Below are 13,163 nucleotides of genomic sequence, written 5' to 3'. Positions count from 1 at the left end.
TCAACATCCGACATATATTTGAAAAAATACAAAAAAAAACAAAATCAAAAAACATTTTACATTTCTATGTAAAAGAACGGCTTCGAAAAATAACCAGTTCAGATCGACGTACTATTATCTCCAATTCTTAAAAACAAACCTGATACGGAAATCAGCAACAATTGATTTTCATGACGCCATTAGGACTAAACAAAGCGGAGAAAAGAAACTGGAATTAAATAAATTTTTTCCCATAAAAAATCCCAATAGTACGTGTTATTTTGAACCATTTTGTCGATTTGATATGCAGGCTTCCTCTTGCTGATTAAAGAGTAAGGGTACTAAAGCAAATATGAATTGGCATTAAATCTGGTAACTGAAACTCGCAACAAAAAGTTTCAGTGACGCCTATCAAAAAATGTGTTTCAACCCGTTTCATTTTTGTTTTCGCACATTGATATTGACTCCGTTAATACTAAGTTCAGATTCTGCAGAAATGCTCTTTCTGTGACTGTAGAGCTTTTGATCGAAGAGTGAAACAAATATAGAAAACTCGGGAGAACATCGCATGAAATATTGAAAAAGGTGCAAAGGTAGGTGAGGAGAGATATAAGTAAAGTTAAAGAAGGTAGCCGTAAAAAACGAAAATTACAAAAACGAAAATGAAAAAATTCAGACCTTGACTATTAATCACATAATTGGAAAAGCCGTTGATAGCTGACAAAGCAAAAACCATTGAACAAAACAAAAATTAAACTCTTAGACAAAACAATAATTAAACGCTTAGAAAAGATAACGTGAAAAAGCCAGTGTATCAAATAACAAGACCTTAAATTCCGGTCAAATTACAGATTGAGTAAAAATACTCTGGTTAAGAAGGCAATTAATGAGCACAAGCACAGACGATGAATAAAGCGCCAAGAAAAGAGAATTTCACTTGTGTCTTTGAAAAGTAGTTTCGTAATTGAAATTAAAACATGCGAAAAAACCGATAATTAGAGCACCGAAAAGTTTATGAGACCTGTCATTGGTGGGACTAATTGATAACCAAAAAAATCAAGACCAAGTAAAGTTATTTTTGAAAACAAGTAATTTCAAAAGTGCTCAAACAGTGAGCTCTGAACTGATATCATTTACTCAATTAGTAAAAATTAGAAAAACCATCAACATCAAATTAAATCTCTCATTCATATGACTAACTGACAAAAGTACGATAAAAAACACGCAAAACTTGAAAAATCACTAATTTTCAAAATTTAAATATTCTCGAATTGAGAAAAAGGATTAACTGCGATCCAAAGCCCTTTAATAAAATTGCAAGTCTCACAAGAGCACAGGGTAGCCAATGAGATGTCTAAAAAAATTTTGACAATAAAACAAGAAAAACATCAAAAACAACAAAACTTCAGAAACAATTTAGAAAATAATTAGTATCAACGTCATAAAAATGCTTTAAGCATCAGCTGAAAGATCTAACTAGATTTATTTATGCTTCAATAAGAGTGATAAGACTTGTCATTATTGAGCAAAAGGAACAGATCATAAAGAACACCAATTACTCGAAGTTTTCTCAAAAATTTATAAAACCAGCAAGACGGCTCGTTAATGTGCGTTCGCACATGATGTTCCAACCGCGCTCATCTAAATTCTTGAATTAACTGTCTTTTGACACACATTTTTGACAAAGAGATAATCAAAAATAGATTTTTCAGTTGATAAAAAATCGTTAAACAACCAAACTAATAATTGAATTAAAAAATGGCATGCCACATCACAACCAGATTTGCATTGAAAAGACTACGAGAAAAAACAACAACCACAAAAAATTTAGAAACAAAAATTTAACGGCAAAAACACAATAGCTAAATTTGAAAGCACCTAGTAACAACGTCAAATTACAATCAGACAAAACCCTAAAAATACAAATTCAATTTTTCCAACTACTTAGTAGATGGGATTTTTCCTTAATGAGACTAGGTAACAAGTCGAAAAAAGAAGAAACATTGAGGCGAAACTCAAAAATCAATCAACATTTCTTAAAACAAATAATTTGAAGTCTTCAAGATCATTAGCTTTTAACAAAATGATTCCTAATAAATTTAAAAAGTCATAATGAAACCAACAGGATCTGTTAGATTAAGCCATGGGAACGGACTTTAGTTGCAGAAAATCTCAAATATTTACGAACAACAAATTACAAACACTGCGAAAACACAAATGAGTGAAGCCCTATTATCTGAAAATTATTTATTTTTATTGGAATTACTACTTTTACTAATTCGGCTAAAAAGATACTGAATGAATAAAAGGTTCAAATGAGCCACACTTGAAAATCATCTCACTTGAAAATGATCTCTTATTACGCGATAGTGCTAAAGGTGGAGAAAAAGAAACACGAATACAAAACTAACATAACGTTTCATGAAAAGGCATATTGTCTGCATAACAAACCATGAGTTATAGTATCAGTAAACGTAATAATATTAAAATATGGGGAATGTTATGGGACCTCTCAATGATGAGAATAAGTTACAAGTTGACGGCAAACGACAACAAAAACTGAAAAAATTGAGAAAGCCTTAAAAGACTAAAAATGTATACTATTATAAACCTTAAGACTATTCGCTATAAACTGACTGCTTCGGGTAACAATATTCAATGAGTCCTCAGTGAGGGAGACCGGTAAGCATTTTACGACTACCTAAAGAATGAAAAAACAGGCTAAAGAATGAAAAAACAGGAAAAAAAACAGCAAATTAAAGAAAATTGAGCTAAAAAAAGACAAAGCCATTAATAAATGAATTTTTCAGTAAAAAAAATCAATTTTCAATTACTTTCAACATCAATGGGATTCTTTAAAATTATTTGACAACAATAAATCAACAAACATGAACAAATACATTAAAATAACGAAATTTTTTGAAGAAACCCGTAGTATCAACGGCATTAAACTCAACGGAAGTTAACAAATACACTAAGTTACGCCTCCATGAGACAACAAAAATTTATCTCATTCATAACTTATCAATAAGACACTACAAAAAGTTATTGACTATGAAAACAACAAAAAACAAATTCAAAAAAATAACTAGAAAAAAGGCGAGAAGAAAGTGTCGAAGCCACTTAAACCATAAGCTTTTCTCTGAAATTTTTATGAAAGATCCATTGAACGTCCTCTGAAGCCAATGCAACTATCAATATGAGGATAACGTGTTAGGATTATAAGAGGAACTAAAATTACGATAAAAAAATAACAAAAATTAAAAAATAAAAAAATTATGAAAACTCGTGCATCGAAGTCATAACACCAATAGTTAAAACATAAAACCGCTAACTAGATTTATTTTGATGGAATCGGAACAAAATGGTGCGGTCATTACTATGACTGACTTACAGTTTACGAAAAAAAGTTTATGATCGGTAATTGCTATAAAATTTCTCGAAAAATCTTTTTTAAAGTCTTAACAGTTAATAAATTCAATAGTTTTCAACGAAAGTCAATAAATACGCTCAGTTCTAACTCGCTTTGAGAACCAAGATATTTCTCATGCATAGGTAATCAATAAAAGATCACAAAAAGTCTTATGAAAATGAAAACAACAACAACTGCAGGCAAAAACCAAAGAAGGCAGTGAAACAGTGCGCGAAGAAACTGTCGAAGCCATTCAAACCAAAAACTTTTCTCTGAAAAGTGTATCCATTATCCACCGAACATCTTTTCTAACCCAATGGAAGATATCAATGTCAGAATAATGTGATAAAATTTCAAGAAGGACCTATAATACGAAAATATCCATTTTTTTTTAATTTTGAAACCTTGTGGCATTGAAGTCATAACAAATAGTAAAAAGATATAACCGCTAACCAGATAATTTTATATCACAGTAGAAAGGAGGGGGTCCTGTCATTACTGAGACTGACTTACAATTCACGAAAATAACTTTATGATCGGTTAATGTTAAAAAAAATTTCTCGAAAAATCATTTTTAAGGTCTGAAAAACCATTAAATTCAATAACTTTCAACGAAAGTAAAAAAACACGCTCAGCTATACCTCAATTGTAGTAAAAGCAATTTCGCAAGCATAGGTAATCAATAAGCTCTAATCACATTAATCACAATAAGTCTTATGACCATGAAAACAACAAATATAGGCGAAAACCAAAAATTCTGTAGAATGGTGCAAGAAGAAAGTGTCGAAGACATTTAAGACAAATGTTTTTCTCTGAAAAATTTCTCTATGATCAATTGAACGTCTTCTGTAAGCCAATGGGAGCCATCAATATCAGAATAACATGACTGTCATTACTGGGACTGATTTACAGTTCGCGAAAATAAGTTTAAGATGGATTAATGTTAAAAAAAATTCAAAAAATTAATTTCAAGGTCTTAAATGGCATTAAGTTTAATAACTTTCAACGGCTCTACTATGTACTCAAATAGGCTCTCTAATAGGCTCTCTAAGTACTCAAATAGGCTCTATTATGCCTCGATAAGAGAACCAGGATGTTTTCCATACACTGGGAATCAAAAAGACATAACAATCAGTCTTAAGACTAAGGAAACAACAACAAATGCAGGCAAAAAACAAAAATTCAGTGGAAAAGTGCGTGAAGAAATTGTCGAAGCCATTTAAACCATAAGTGTTTCTCTGAAAACTTCTCAAAGATCCATTCAGCAGTTTCTCTAAGCCAATGGGAGATATCAATGTTAAGATAATGTGATAAGATTTCAAGAGGGGTCAATAATACGAAAATATCCGATTTTTTTTTAATTTTGAAAAATCTTGCTACATTGATGTCATATAACAAATCTTAAGAAGATTAAACCGCTAATCATATTACTTTTGATTGCAGTAGAAAGGAAGAGGGTCCTGTTATTACTGAGACCGACTTACAATTCACGAAAATAAGTTTTTGATCGTCGCTTAATGTTGAAAAAATTTTCTCGAAAAATCATTTTTAAAGTCTTAACAGCCATTAGCTGTCCACTCAAAAATCTAGATAGGTTCACTTAAAGCTCATTAAGAAAACTATTGCAATTTTAGTCTACAATTCGATAACATAGAACTCTAAAAATTTAGTGAAAACTCAAAAAGATCATCAAAATTTCATTTATAATTACAAAAATTCCGATTCGAAGCCAAACAAATACACGAGAGATTCCTTGAAAACAAACTTTTTGTTCATTGTGCTTCATTAGACTGTAAATCCGGTTTGTCATTAAATAACAGAACCCCGGTATAAACCTCTGGTCTCTAGGTTACATAAAAGAAACAAAAAAATATGAAACTTTTTCTAAAACAAGAGCTCTCAAATAGTATTCGAATTTTTTTATAGTAAACTTACCCGTGAGACCAGAACTGGTCTTTTTATCGCCTTTCGTGTATTAGGAACTCAAAATTATTTCTTTTTGTAGCGTGGAATGTAATTTTGAATCAATATTTTTAAAAAATGTATAAAAATAGAAAAATTACACAAAGTGAACAAAATCATGTAAAATATCGGTGCTCACAAAAATTTTCGATCCTCGATAAATCCTCGAAAAAGGCAAAATTCAAAAAAATCTTTCGTTTCGAATTTTACGCTGGACGAGCTTTTCAAAAACACCACTCACATTTCTCTACGATGAATATATCGATCAGCCAAAATTGTCTGAACAAAAAACCTATTTGAGTATATAGTTTCTCCCCACAACTGGGGTCGGAACAAATAGAAACATTTTATTGCATTCGACAATGCCCTATAAAACAAAATATTCTGTTTGCAACAGTTTAATCCAAGATAACTCTTGAACAAATTTCGAGTTGAAGTAAAGTAAATAACTGACGGTGCTCCAAAACTGTTGCCGATATATATAACCTACCCACAATCTCAAATTCAGAAGTAAAAAAAAATCGTTGGAACGCAAAAAATCTGATCAAAAATATCTCCAAATAAAAAAAAGAAAATTGTGTACTTACATTTTTAACCACAAAATTGCTACGTTTTAGCCTGCAGGTGGTGGTCACGCCAGCAAAAATGAGGTTAAGTAAGCCGAAAAATTTTGGGATACCCGTATTTTAAGTTGCCCCTGGCAGGCCGGTGGGCGCGCTTCGCCGCGATAACCATCCCGCGGTTTCCGGATTACATCCCAAAGCAGATGAGAGGCACGGCCATGGACAGCGGTCCGCTGAGGCCCGTACCCACTAGATGTCTAAAAATTGATGCAGTTTTGATTCGTTGTTGCATTGGAATACATTATGCGCTATAATGCTATGCGCAGTGTTGATTTTACCGGTTAAACATAACCGACTAAACGTCGGAAGAATTGCTCTCGAACGACTAGTGGGAGCTCTAATCAATTGCAGCTTGGTTCAGTAGGGGGAGGGGACTTAAATGGGACTAAAAAATTCAATAGTGGGCTTCAAATAACAACATTAGAGGTTAAAATATACCACTATTGAAATTTAAAGTGAAAAACGGCACCAGCTTCGGCGCAATTTTCATTTGACTTTTAGCATTAGATTGCTGCCAATTGAGTTCAGCTGCTTGAAATTGTGATTGAGAGAGATCACGCGAAACGCAAAAAGTCAAGGGCGTAAAAGTCACTCGAAAAGTCAAAAACCGTCAAGTAAAATATTTTGCATAAAAAAGACACACGTTTACAATAATTGCTATGAACTCCGTTCAAGAGCAATTAACAATGTATTATATCTGATAGATTACATAACTATCAGATAAATTTCGGCTTGGTTTTGGCTTACTTTTACTTCGGCTTGCTTTGCGTTCAGCATCCTACCAATACAAATCTTTTTCTTTTGAATTTGCTTAACAATCAAATAGCTTCCATTAGCAATTCAGATCCTTGATTCTGTGTATTCTTTACGTAAAAACTATTTGAGCTGATAAGCATAGTAAACAAAGCACAAAAAGTCAGAAATGTCAAAAAATTTGTCTCAATTCTTCCTAACATTAAGTTAATGGCATTAAGTATAATAGTGCATTAATAATTGAACAAGAAATACCTTTCGGAATATTTCCTGAACGAGTCTGTCCACGTCGTAGAACACTTCTTCCCTCTCCTTGTTCCCGTCAACACTGTAGACTACATTGAACTTGTGATACCACGACTCAATTGCAGTCCAGCTGTCTTCAAAGCCAACCAGTCTATAAAACAGGAGAATTGTTTCAACTAATGGACCTATTTCTAACACGATCTTTCCCAATGAGGAGCGCAGAACATCCTCGAGCGCCTTTGTTTCTATCACAAGCAGGAGTCTTTAAGTAATGGTTAAGTGTCTCTGCTTGAAGTCACTGAGAACTGCTGGCGTTGATCAAGAATGAGCTGTGAATGGATTGGGAAAACCATTTAGAAAAAAGCCGATCCAACAAATCGAAAAAACAGTAAAAATCAGAGTGAAGTTGCCGCATGTGAACAAAAAACCACTACCGAGAAACCGAATTTTTGTTCAAACACCGTTTTCTCACTCGCTTTTTCGCTCCACTTCCTGTTTCGGCGTGACCAAAATCACTACTCCAATTTGACTTCAAAAATCATGAAAATGTGTGAACAGATCTTAAAAAAAGACAGCGCCCCAATACAATTCAAATTCTTTGAATTGTAAAAAATAGGAGCGCTATAATAGCCGGCTGAGAAGATGAGGGCGGCTATTAATAAACATATGGAATTCTAGAGGCAATCTTATCTGATGTTATAAATGAAGTAATGGTTAAATGACTTTGCTTGAAGTCACTGAGAACTTCTGGAGTTTATCGAGAACCGCGAAGCGGTTCGAGATATTAAGTCAGAATTTCCAAGTGACTTCTGCAGAGTCACTCAACCATGCTTAAAACACGAAACGTGCACGTTTTAAAATGACGAAAGTCTACGAAATTCAACTCCTGGCTAAGTAGCAACTTCTGGCATTTTAACTTCTGGCACTGCAGACTTTCGGCATTTTAAAATGTGCACGTGAGTGTTTTAATATTATTGAAGAGTCAGTTATCGAAAAATAGCACATTCGCCCTCAAGATCTTGAACTGAATACCAATGATTAAACCTTAAAACGCTCACGTGCACATTTTAAAATGCCGAAAGTCTGCAGTGCCAGAAGCTAAAATGCCAGAAGTTGCTACTTAGCCAGAAGTTGACTTCCGTCATTTTAAAACGTGCGCGTTTCGTGTTTTAAGCATGGTTAAGTGACTCTGCAGAAGTCACTTCGAAATTCTGACTTATTATCTCGAACCGGTTCGCGGTTCTGGTTAAACGCCAGAAGTTCTCAGTGAGTTCAAGCAGAGTCACTTAACCATTACATCATAAATCAAGATTCTCTGAGCAGAAACATTGGACAAAGTAAAATTACCCAAAATTCGAATTCAATTCTATTGTAGCCTGCTGCAGGCGAGAGTGGGGGAGTAATAGCGGTAGGTTTATTAAGGGGCTTCAAATGATGCCATTAATCTTATAAAGGCCACTCATAAATATTGAAGTAAGAAAAATGATCCAATGGTTTTCGAAGCGTCTTTGATATGACTTTTAGTTGGAAACTACCGCCCGAGTTAAGCTGCTTAAATTTATGAAGGAGAAAGCAATTAAGATCACGAAAAAAATCAAGAGGTCAAGCGGAGTCATAAAAGTCACTCGAAAAATCAAAACGGTCAAGGGCAAAATGTGTGCTAAAAAGCACAGCCAGCAGCAACCGGAAACATCTCGAAGACCAATTCAAATATCAACTGACCATGCTCCACATCTCAAAAAAGGAAGGAAAAAGAAGAACAAGAAAAGCAGACTCCCATTTTATGTTTTCCCTCAACACTCAACAAGGACAACCATTGTGAGTATAGGAGCCATTTTTGCTCGAATTTTCGAATTTCCCATTTCAGAACAAAAAAATATTCATAGAAAACTGATATTCAGAATACCCGTTTGAAAAACTGCTTATTTCACATAAAAAAAAAGCTTCAAGATGTCCCAATGATTGTCCAAAATCTCAAAAAGGATTAAAAGAGCCCTTTAGTATCCTAATATATGCCAGAGATATAAATTTGAAAGATAAAATATAATCAATAACAAAAAAAGCGCACGTAAACCGAAAAAAAAAATGCTCGAGCAGCGAAAACTCTTTCATATCTACTTTTTGCACTAACTTCACAAAGAAACGGAACCACCGTTAACCACTCCCCAATCCCGCAAACGGAAAAGATCCAAACACTCTTTTCTCACCTCTTTTGGATCTGTTCCTTGTCATAGTTGGGATCCTGCACCTGTTCCACTTTCTCCTGACCGGACAAACCAGTGGCCGCTCCCTCAGGGGGAGGCTTGTACTCCTGGTGGTACTCTACTGCCTATAACCAGAAAAGAAACAAATTAAGACTGATTGTTACCATCATAAACAGCATTACATCATTCCCAATGAATTCATTACTAATTTTTTCTTATGGTTGATTTTCATCTCGCACTGAAAACACCCCGCTCATCCCGAAAATCTGATTTTTTTCTGCTAGCGCATCTTTCCTGCTAGCGCTAAGGGCTCGATTTTTAAATTTTATTAGGAAACTATTCTAAAAGTGCCTTCAATCTACCAAGACACTCTTGTTTCAATGAAATGCAATTATCACTCTTACAATTCGCGAAAAATTAGATTTTTGGGGGTGTGCTAAATTAACGGCTATATTGGGCTGAGTGAGAGGGGGGGGGGAGGGAGGGAGGAGGGGGGCTAGTATAAACATTTATTATATCAAATAATTTTGCAAAACTCCGCCGACCCGGACTCGAACCAGGGACCTAAGGATATCAGTACTCTCTACAGGCCTCCGCTCTAACAAATCAGCTATCTGCTGCTACTTGATTTTCTTCATCAATAAATAGTTTCCATCGCTTCGGCTATGATGCTGGTGGACGAAAAGCCGATTCTTAAAAACTAAATGTATAACCCAACTTTGTTATGGTTATAAAATTTGAATTTACAGTTTATACTTTAAAATTATATTTTCCAGAAATATTGAGTAACATTTGCCATAATATGCTCCTCATGTAGATTTACGCCGACGATAGTGTTAATGAAGTGGACTATTGTCCCAGGTGTATAAATGATTCCGGTTAAAATTCCTCAGATCTGCTTGGATAGACATTTTTGAGAAAATTATCGGTTTGTGATTTTGAAATACATTGAGTAACTACTTTGTCTAACTTCAGCATTTGACATTACATAAGGTGCCATGGTGTAGTGGTTATCACATCTGCCTAACACGCAGAAGGTCCCCAGTTCGAGCCTGGGTGGCATCAAGCTTTTTCCAGCGTCATAGCAAATTGTTCTTTTATTTTGATAAGGAATTTTATTTTTCAAATTCTAAGTCTTCTACACGAATTTGAGAATAATTACTCTGATTCACTAACTATAGGGAAAGATATTTAATGCTTACAAGCGCTTTCAGAGTACACGCGTAACGCTAGCACTGCATTTATACAGCCAACGCCGTATAATTTAACCATTTCAACTAGCAGCTCAGCGGCAGCACATTCAACCTTAGTATGAAGTACATACATAATAAATATGCGCAGTATAATATACAGTAGAACATGCATTTTTGGATTCGGGGAAAATAAAAATCATCGCCCGAACAAATGGGTACCCAAAATCCAGCAATGCTTCATTTACTTTTTCAAGACTACAGAGCAAGTAGACCAATAGGACTAATATAATTGTTACAATAACTTTTGTGTAGCTGTCCCTTTTAGGAGCGGCTTGATCAGGGACTGAACCTCAGCAACAAAGCTTTCCTCTGTAAGAATCGAATGGGGTCATTCACTTTAGCAGCCTATCAATCAGAACACTTTTGAGTATAGCCATTATTTTTCCCCAACCGTAAGATGTGCAATGATCCATTAGATTGCAAATCCTGCGTTTGGCAGCTGCCCGGCGGGGGGGGGGGGGGGGGCAAAAGATCTCAGAAGTCATTGACGTGTGCTTGCAAAATATGCCACATAAATTTCATTAAATTTGTAAGAAGTCTCAGCTGAGAATACCAAAAAATGCAATTCTGCACCCACAAAAAAGGGGTCTTTCCTATTGTTGCCCCCCCCCCCCTCATTGAATGATTGATTACCGCAAAGGGAGAGCACTGACCTTGACTGGAGCGACAGTTCTGCCCTCGCTACGTCTCAATGCCTCCTCATCTGTGATGTCCAAAAGAAGGAGAAGGTCAATTCCACTCTCGGGGGCAGCTGCTTCCGGGGCAGGGTTAGGGTTGTTAACAAGCTCTGGCCTACGGGGCTTTTTGCTTGCTTTCTCCTTTAACACAAGATATTTAAGCTCCTACTGAACCCGTGACAAGATTAGCGCTTCTATGATCGAATTTAACATATAACAATATTAAGTTGGAAATAAGATCAGTTAGTAAAAAGCTGCAAGAAGGAAAGCAATGAACAGAAAACATCTCGACATATATCCATTTTTTTCCAAAACAGAATTTAAGACAGCTGATATTTTAAAAATTGAGCTCTCCTAAAGAAATTCTTTACCCTATTTGTTCCGAACGCCATATTAGTGGGGAGGGAGGAACGATATATTCAAATGGGTTTTTTTTGTTCAGACAATTTTGGCCGATTTTATTTACTTTTTCAGTAATTTTGCTAAAATTTGGCACAATTTTGCCTAATAATATTTAAAAATAAAATTTTTAACGGTAGAGCGTAATTGTTACCGCTAGAGACAGAAGAGCGTTGCTGAATGGTTCGATTTGAGTTTCTTTGGCTAAAAATTTTGACAAAATTTTCAAAATGCAGACATTTTTCTTCAAAAAATTGGACAAAATAAGCATTTCTGCTCCACTTTTTTTTAAGTTCGCCGAGAGCGGAGAACTAGCAACCGCTGACACAATCTCTCTGAGCTCCAGAAGAAAGCTAGTTGAAACTCGGCGCCCTGTAAAAGGCTTCTGGAATTATAATTTATATTTCTAATTAAGAATTATAATCGATAAATATACAAAATGCATCATGAAGTATTTCACTCAATAACTTGTCTAGATCACAAGAATTTGGAACACTTGGGCGGTTTTCTGGGAGCGCGGCAAAATCAGGCATAGGTTTGATATCATCATGAATTCTTACAATCAGAATTTTTTCAACTTTTTTTTGGTGCTGCCTTTTTTCAAAATTATTTGTTTTCGTTTTTTAGGTTAACTACTGACAAAATTTGTTATTCACTGCTCTTTGAATGACAACTCCCCTTTACGTAAAAATGAGGCCGAATGTAGATATAAATTGTTTTCAGAAAACCTAATGGTTTTTATGGCTTTGAAGAAGAGTTTTAGTAAACTTTAACTGAATTCTTGTGTTTTGCCTTCAATTGTGATTCTCTTTGCCCTCTGATTACTAAATTCCAACAATTCAAAGGTCCATATGGCTTCATCAAGAGGTGTAAGGCGACCTGTACCAAGCATTTGGTTGTTACCTCATATATCTTATGTCATTGAATGTATTAGTTTTAAGGAAATTTCAGTGATTTTGAGCTTGTCAATTCTTTTATATTATTTCCGTCAACTTTAGGGCTATTCTAAGTAAATACAAGTGAAACAATCTTTCCTATAGATTACAAACTGATTTTGTGGCGGATTGCTTGAAAAGAACGGTTTCGTGGTTTTTGTACTACGAGTTTTCAAACAAAATTTTGGAATTTTTGTGCATAATTGCTCATTTTTGTTGTTATTTTTGTTTCTTCGGTAAAATGTCCCATTAATTAACAATCTAACTGAAAAAAAAGCTTTAAAAAACCGTAATTGAAAACAAATTTTCCGTTTTTAACATGGTTTGAAGGGCTGCGACACAGTTATCGTGCTGAATTTGGTAGAGTTTTTTTTTATTTTTGCCATGTATTCGTAGTCAATTCTTGTTGCCGTATGGCAAATATTGTGTAATTAAAGTTCTCAGTGGCCAACTATAGTTACGTATATGAACTTAAAAACTGATATTTTTATATAGCTAATGATTTTATTGACTTTCAAATTTAATTGATTGAAAAAAAGTAAAAGTATGATTCAATTTATCCCTTTTTGTTCTTGTTTGCACTTTTTTTCGTATTTTACAAGGTTGTATCATTTTCGTAACTTAGCCTCATTATTGAGAAATCTCTTTAAAGTTTTGTTCAACCAAACAATAATTCTTCAATTGCCAAACGCCTTGACTGATGTCTTCAGTGCTTAGGCC

At 34.6% G+C, this 13,163-nt stretch overlaps 2 protein-coding genes and 1 non-coding gene across 3 annotated transcripts in view; 2 read left to right on the top strand and 1 right to left on the bottom strand.

Moving 5' to 3' along the window:
• The window catches only part of LOC142338415 (non-selective voltage-gated ion channel VDAC2-like), a 420,938-nt gene that overhangs the window by 285,498 nt on the left and 122,277 nt on the right, over positions 1-13,163 (top strand). The window lies entirely within an intron of this gene.
• The window catches only part of LOC142339892 (sperm flagellar protein 2-like), a 224,973-nt gene that overhangs the window by 173,474 nt on the left and 38,336 nt on the right, over positions 1-13,163 (bottom strand). Inside the window, exons 26-28 of the mRNA XM_075390265.1 lie at positions 11,086-11,250; positions 9,183-9,304; positions 6,985-7,126 (exon numbers count right to left, since the gene is read on the bottom strand). Coding sequence (XP_075246380.1) covers positions 6,985-7,126; positions 9,183-9,304; positions 11,086-11,250 — 429 coding nt within the window. The remainder of the gene's footprint in view (positions 1-6,984; positions 7,127-9,182; positions 9,305-11,085; positions 11,251-13,163) is intronic.
• Positions 10,172-10,244, top strand: Trnav-aac (transfer RNA valine (anticodon AAC)). Its single transcript has one exon. It is a non-coding gene; the product is annotated as a tRNA-Val (tRNA).

The sequence above is a fragment of the Convolutriloba macropyga genome, chromosome 1 (genome assembly GCF_964194025.1).
Source record: "Convolutriloba macropyga chromosome 1, txConMacr16.3, whole genome shotgun sequence".
NCBI classification, from domain to species: domain Eukaryota; kingdom Metazoa; phylum Xenacoelomorpha; order Acoela; family Convolutidae; genus Convolutriloba; species Convolutriloba macropyga.
The sequence above is the reverse complement of the archived record's forward strand: the minus strand, read 5'-3'. Positions and strand labels throughout refer to the sequence as shown.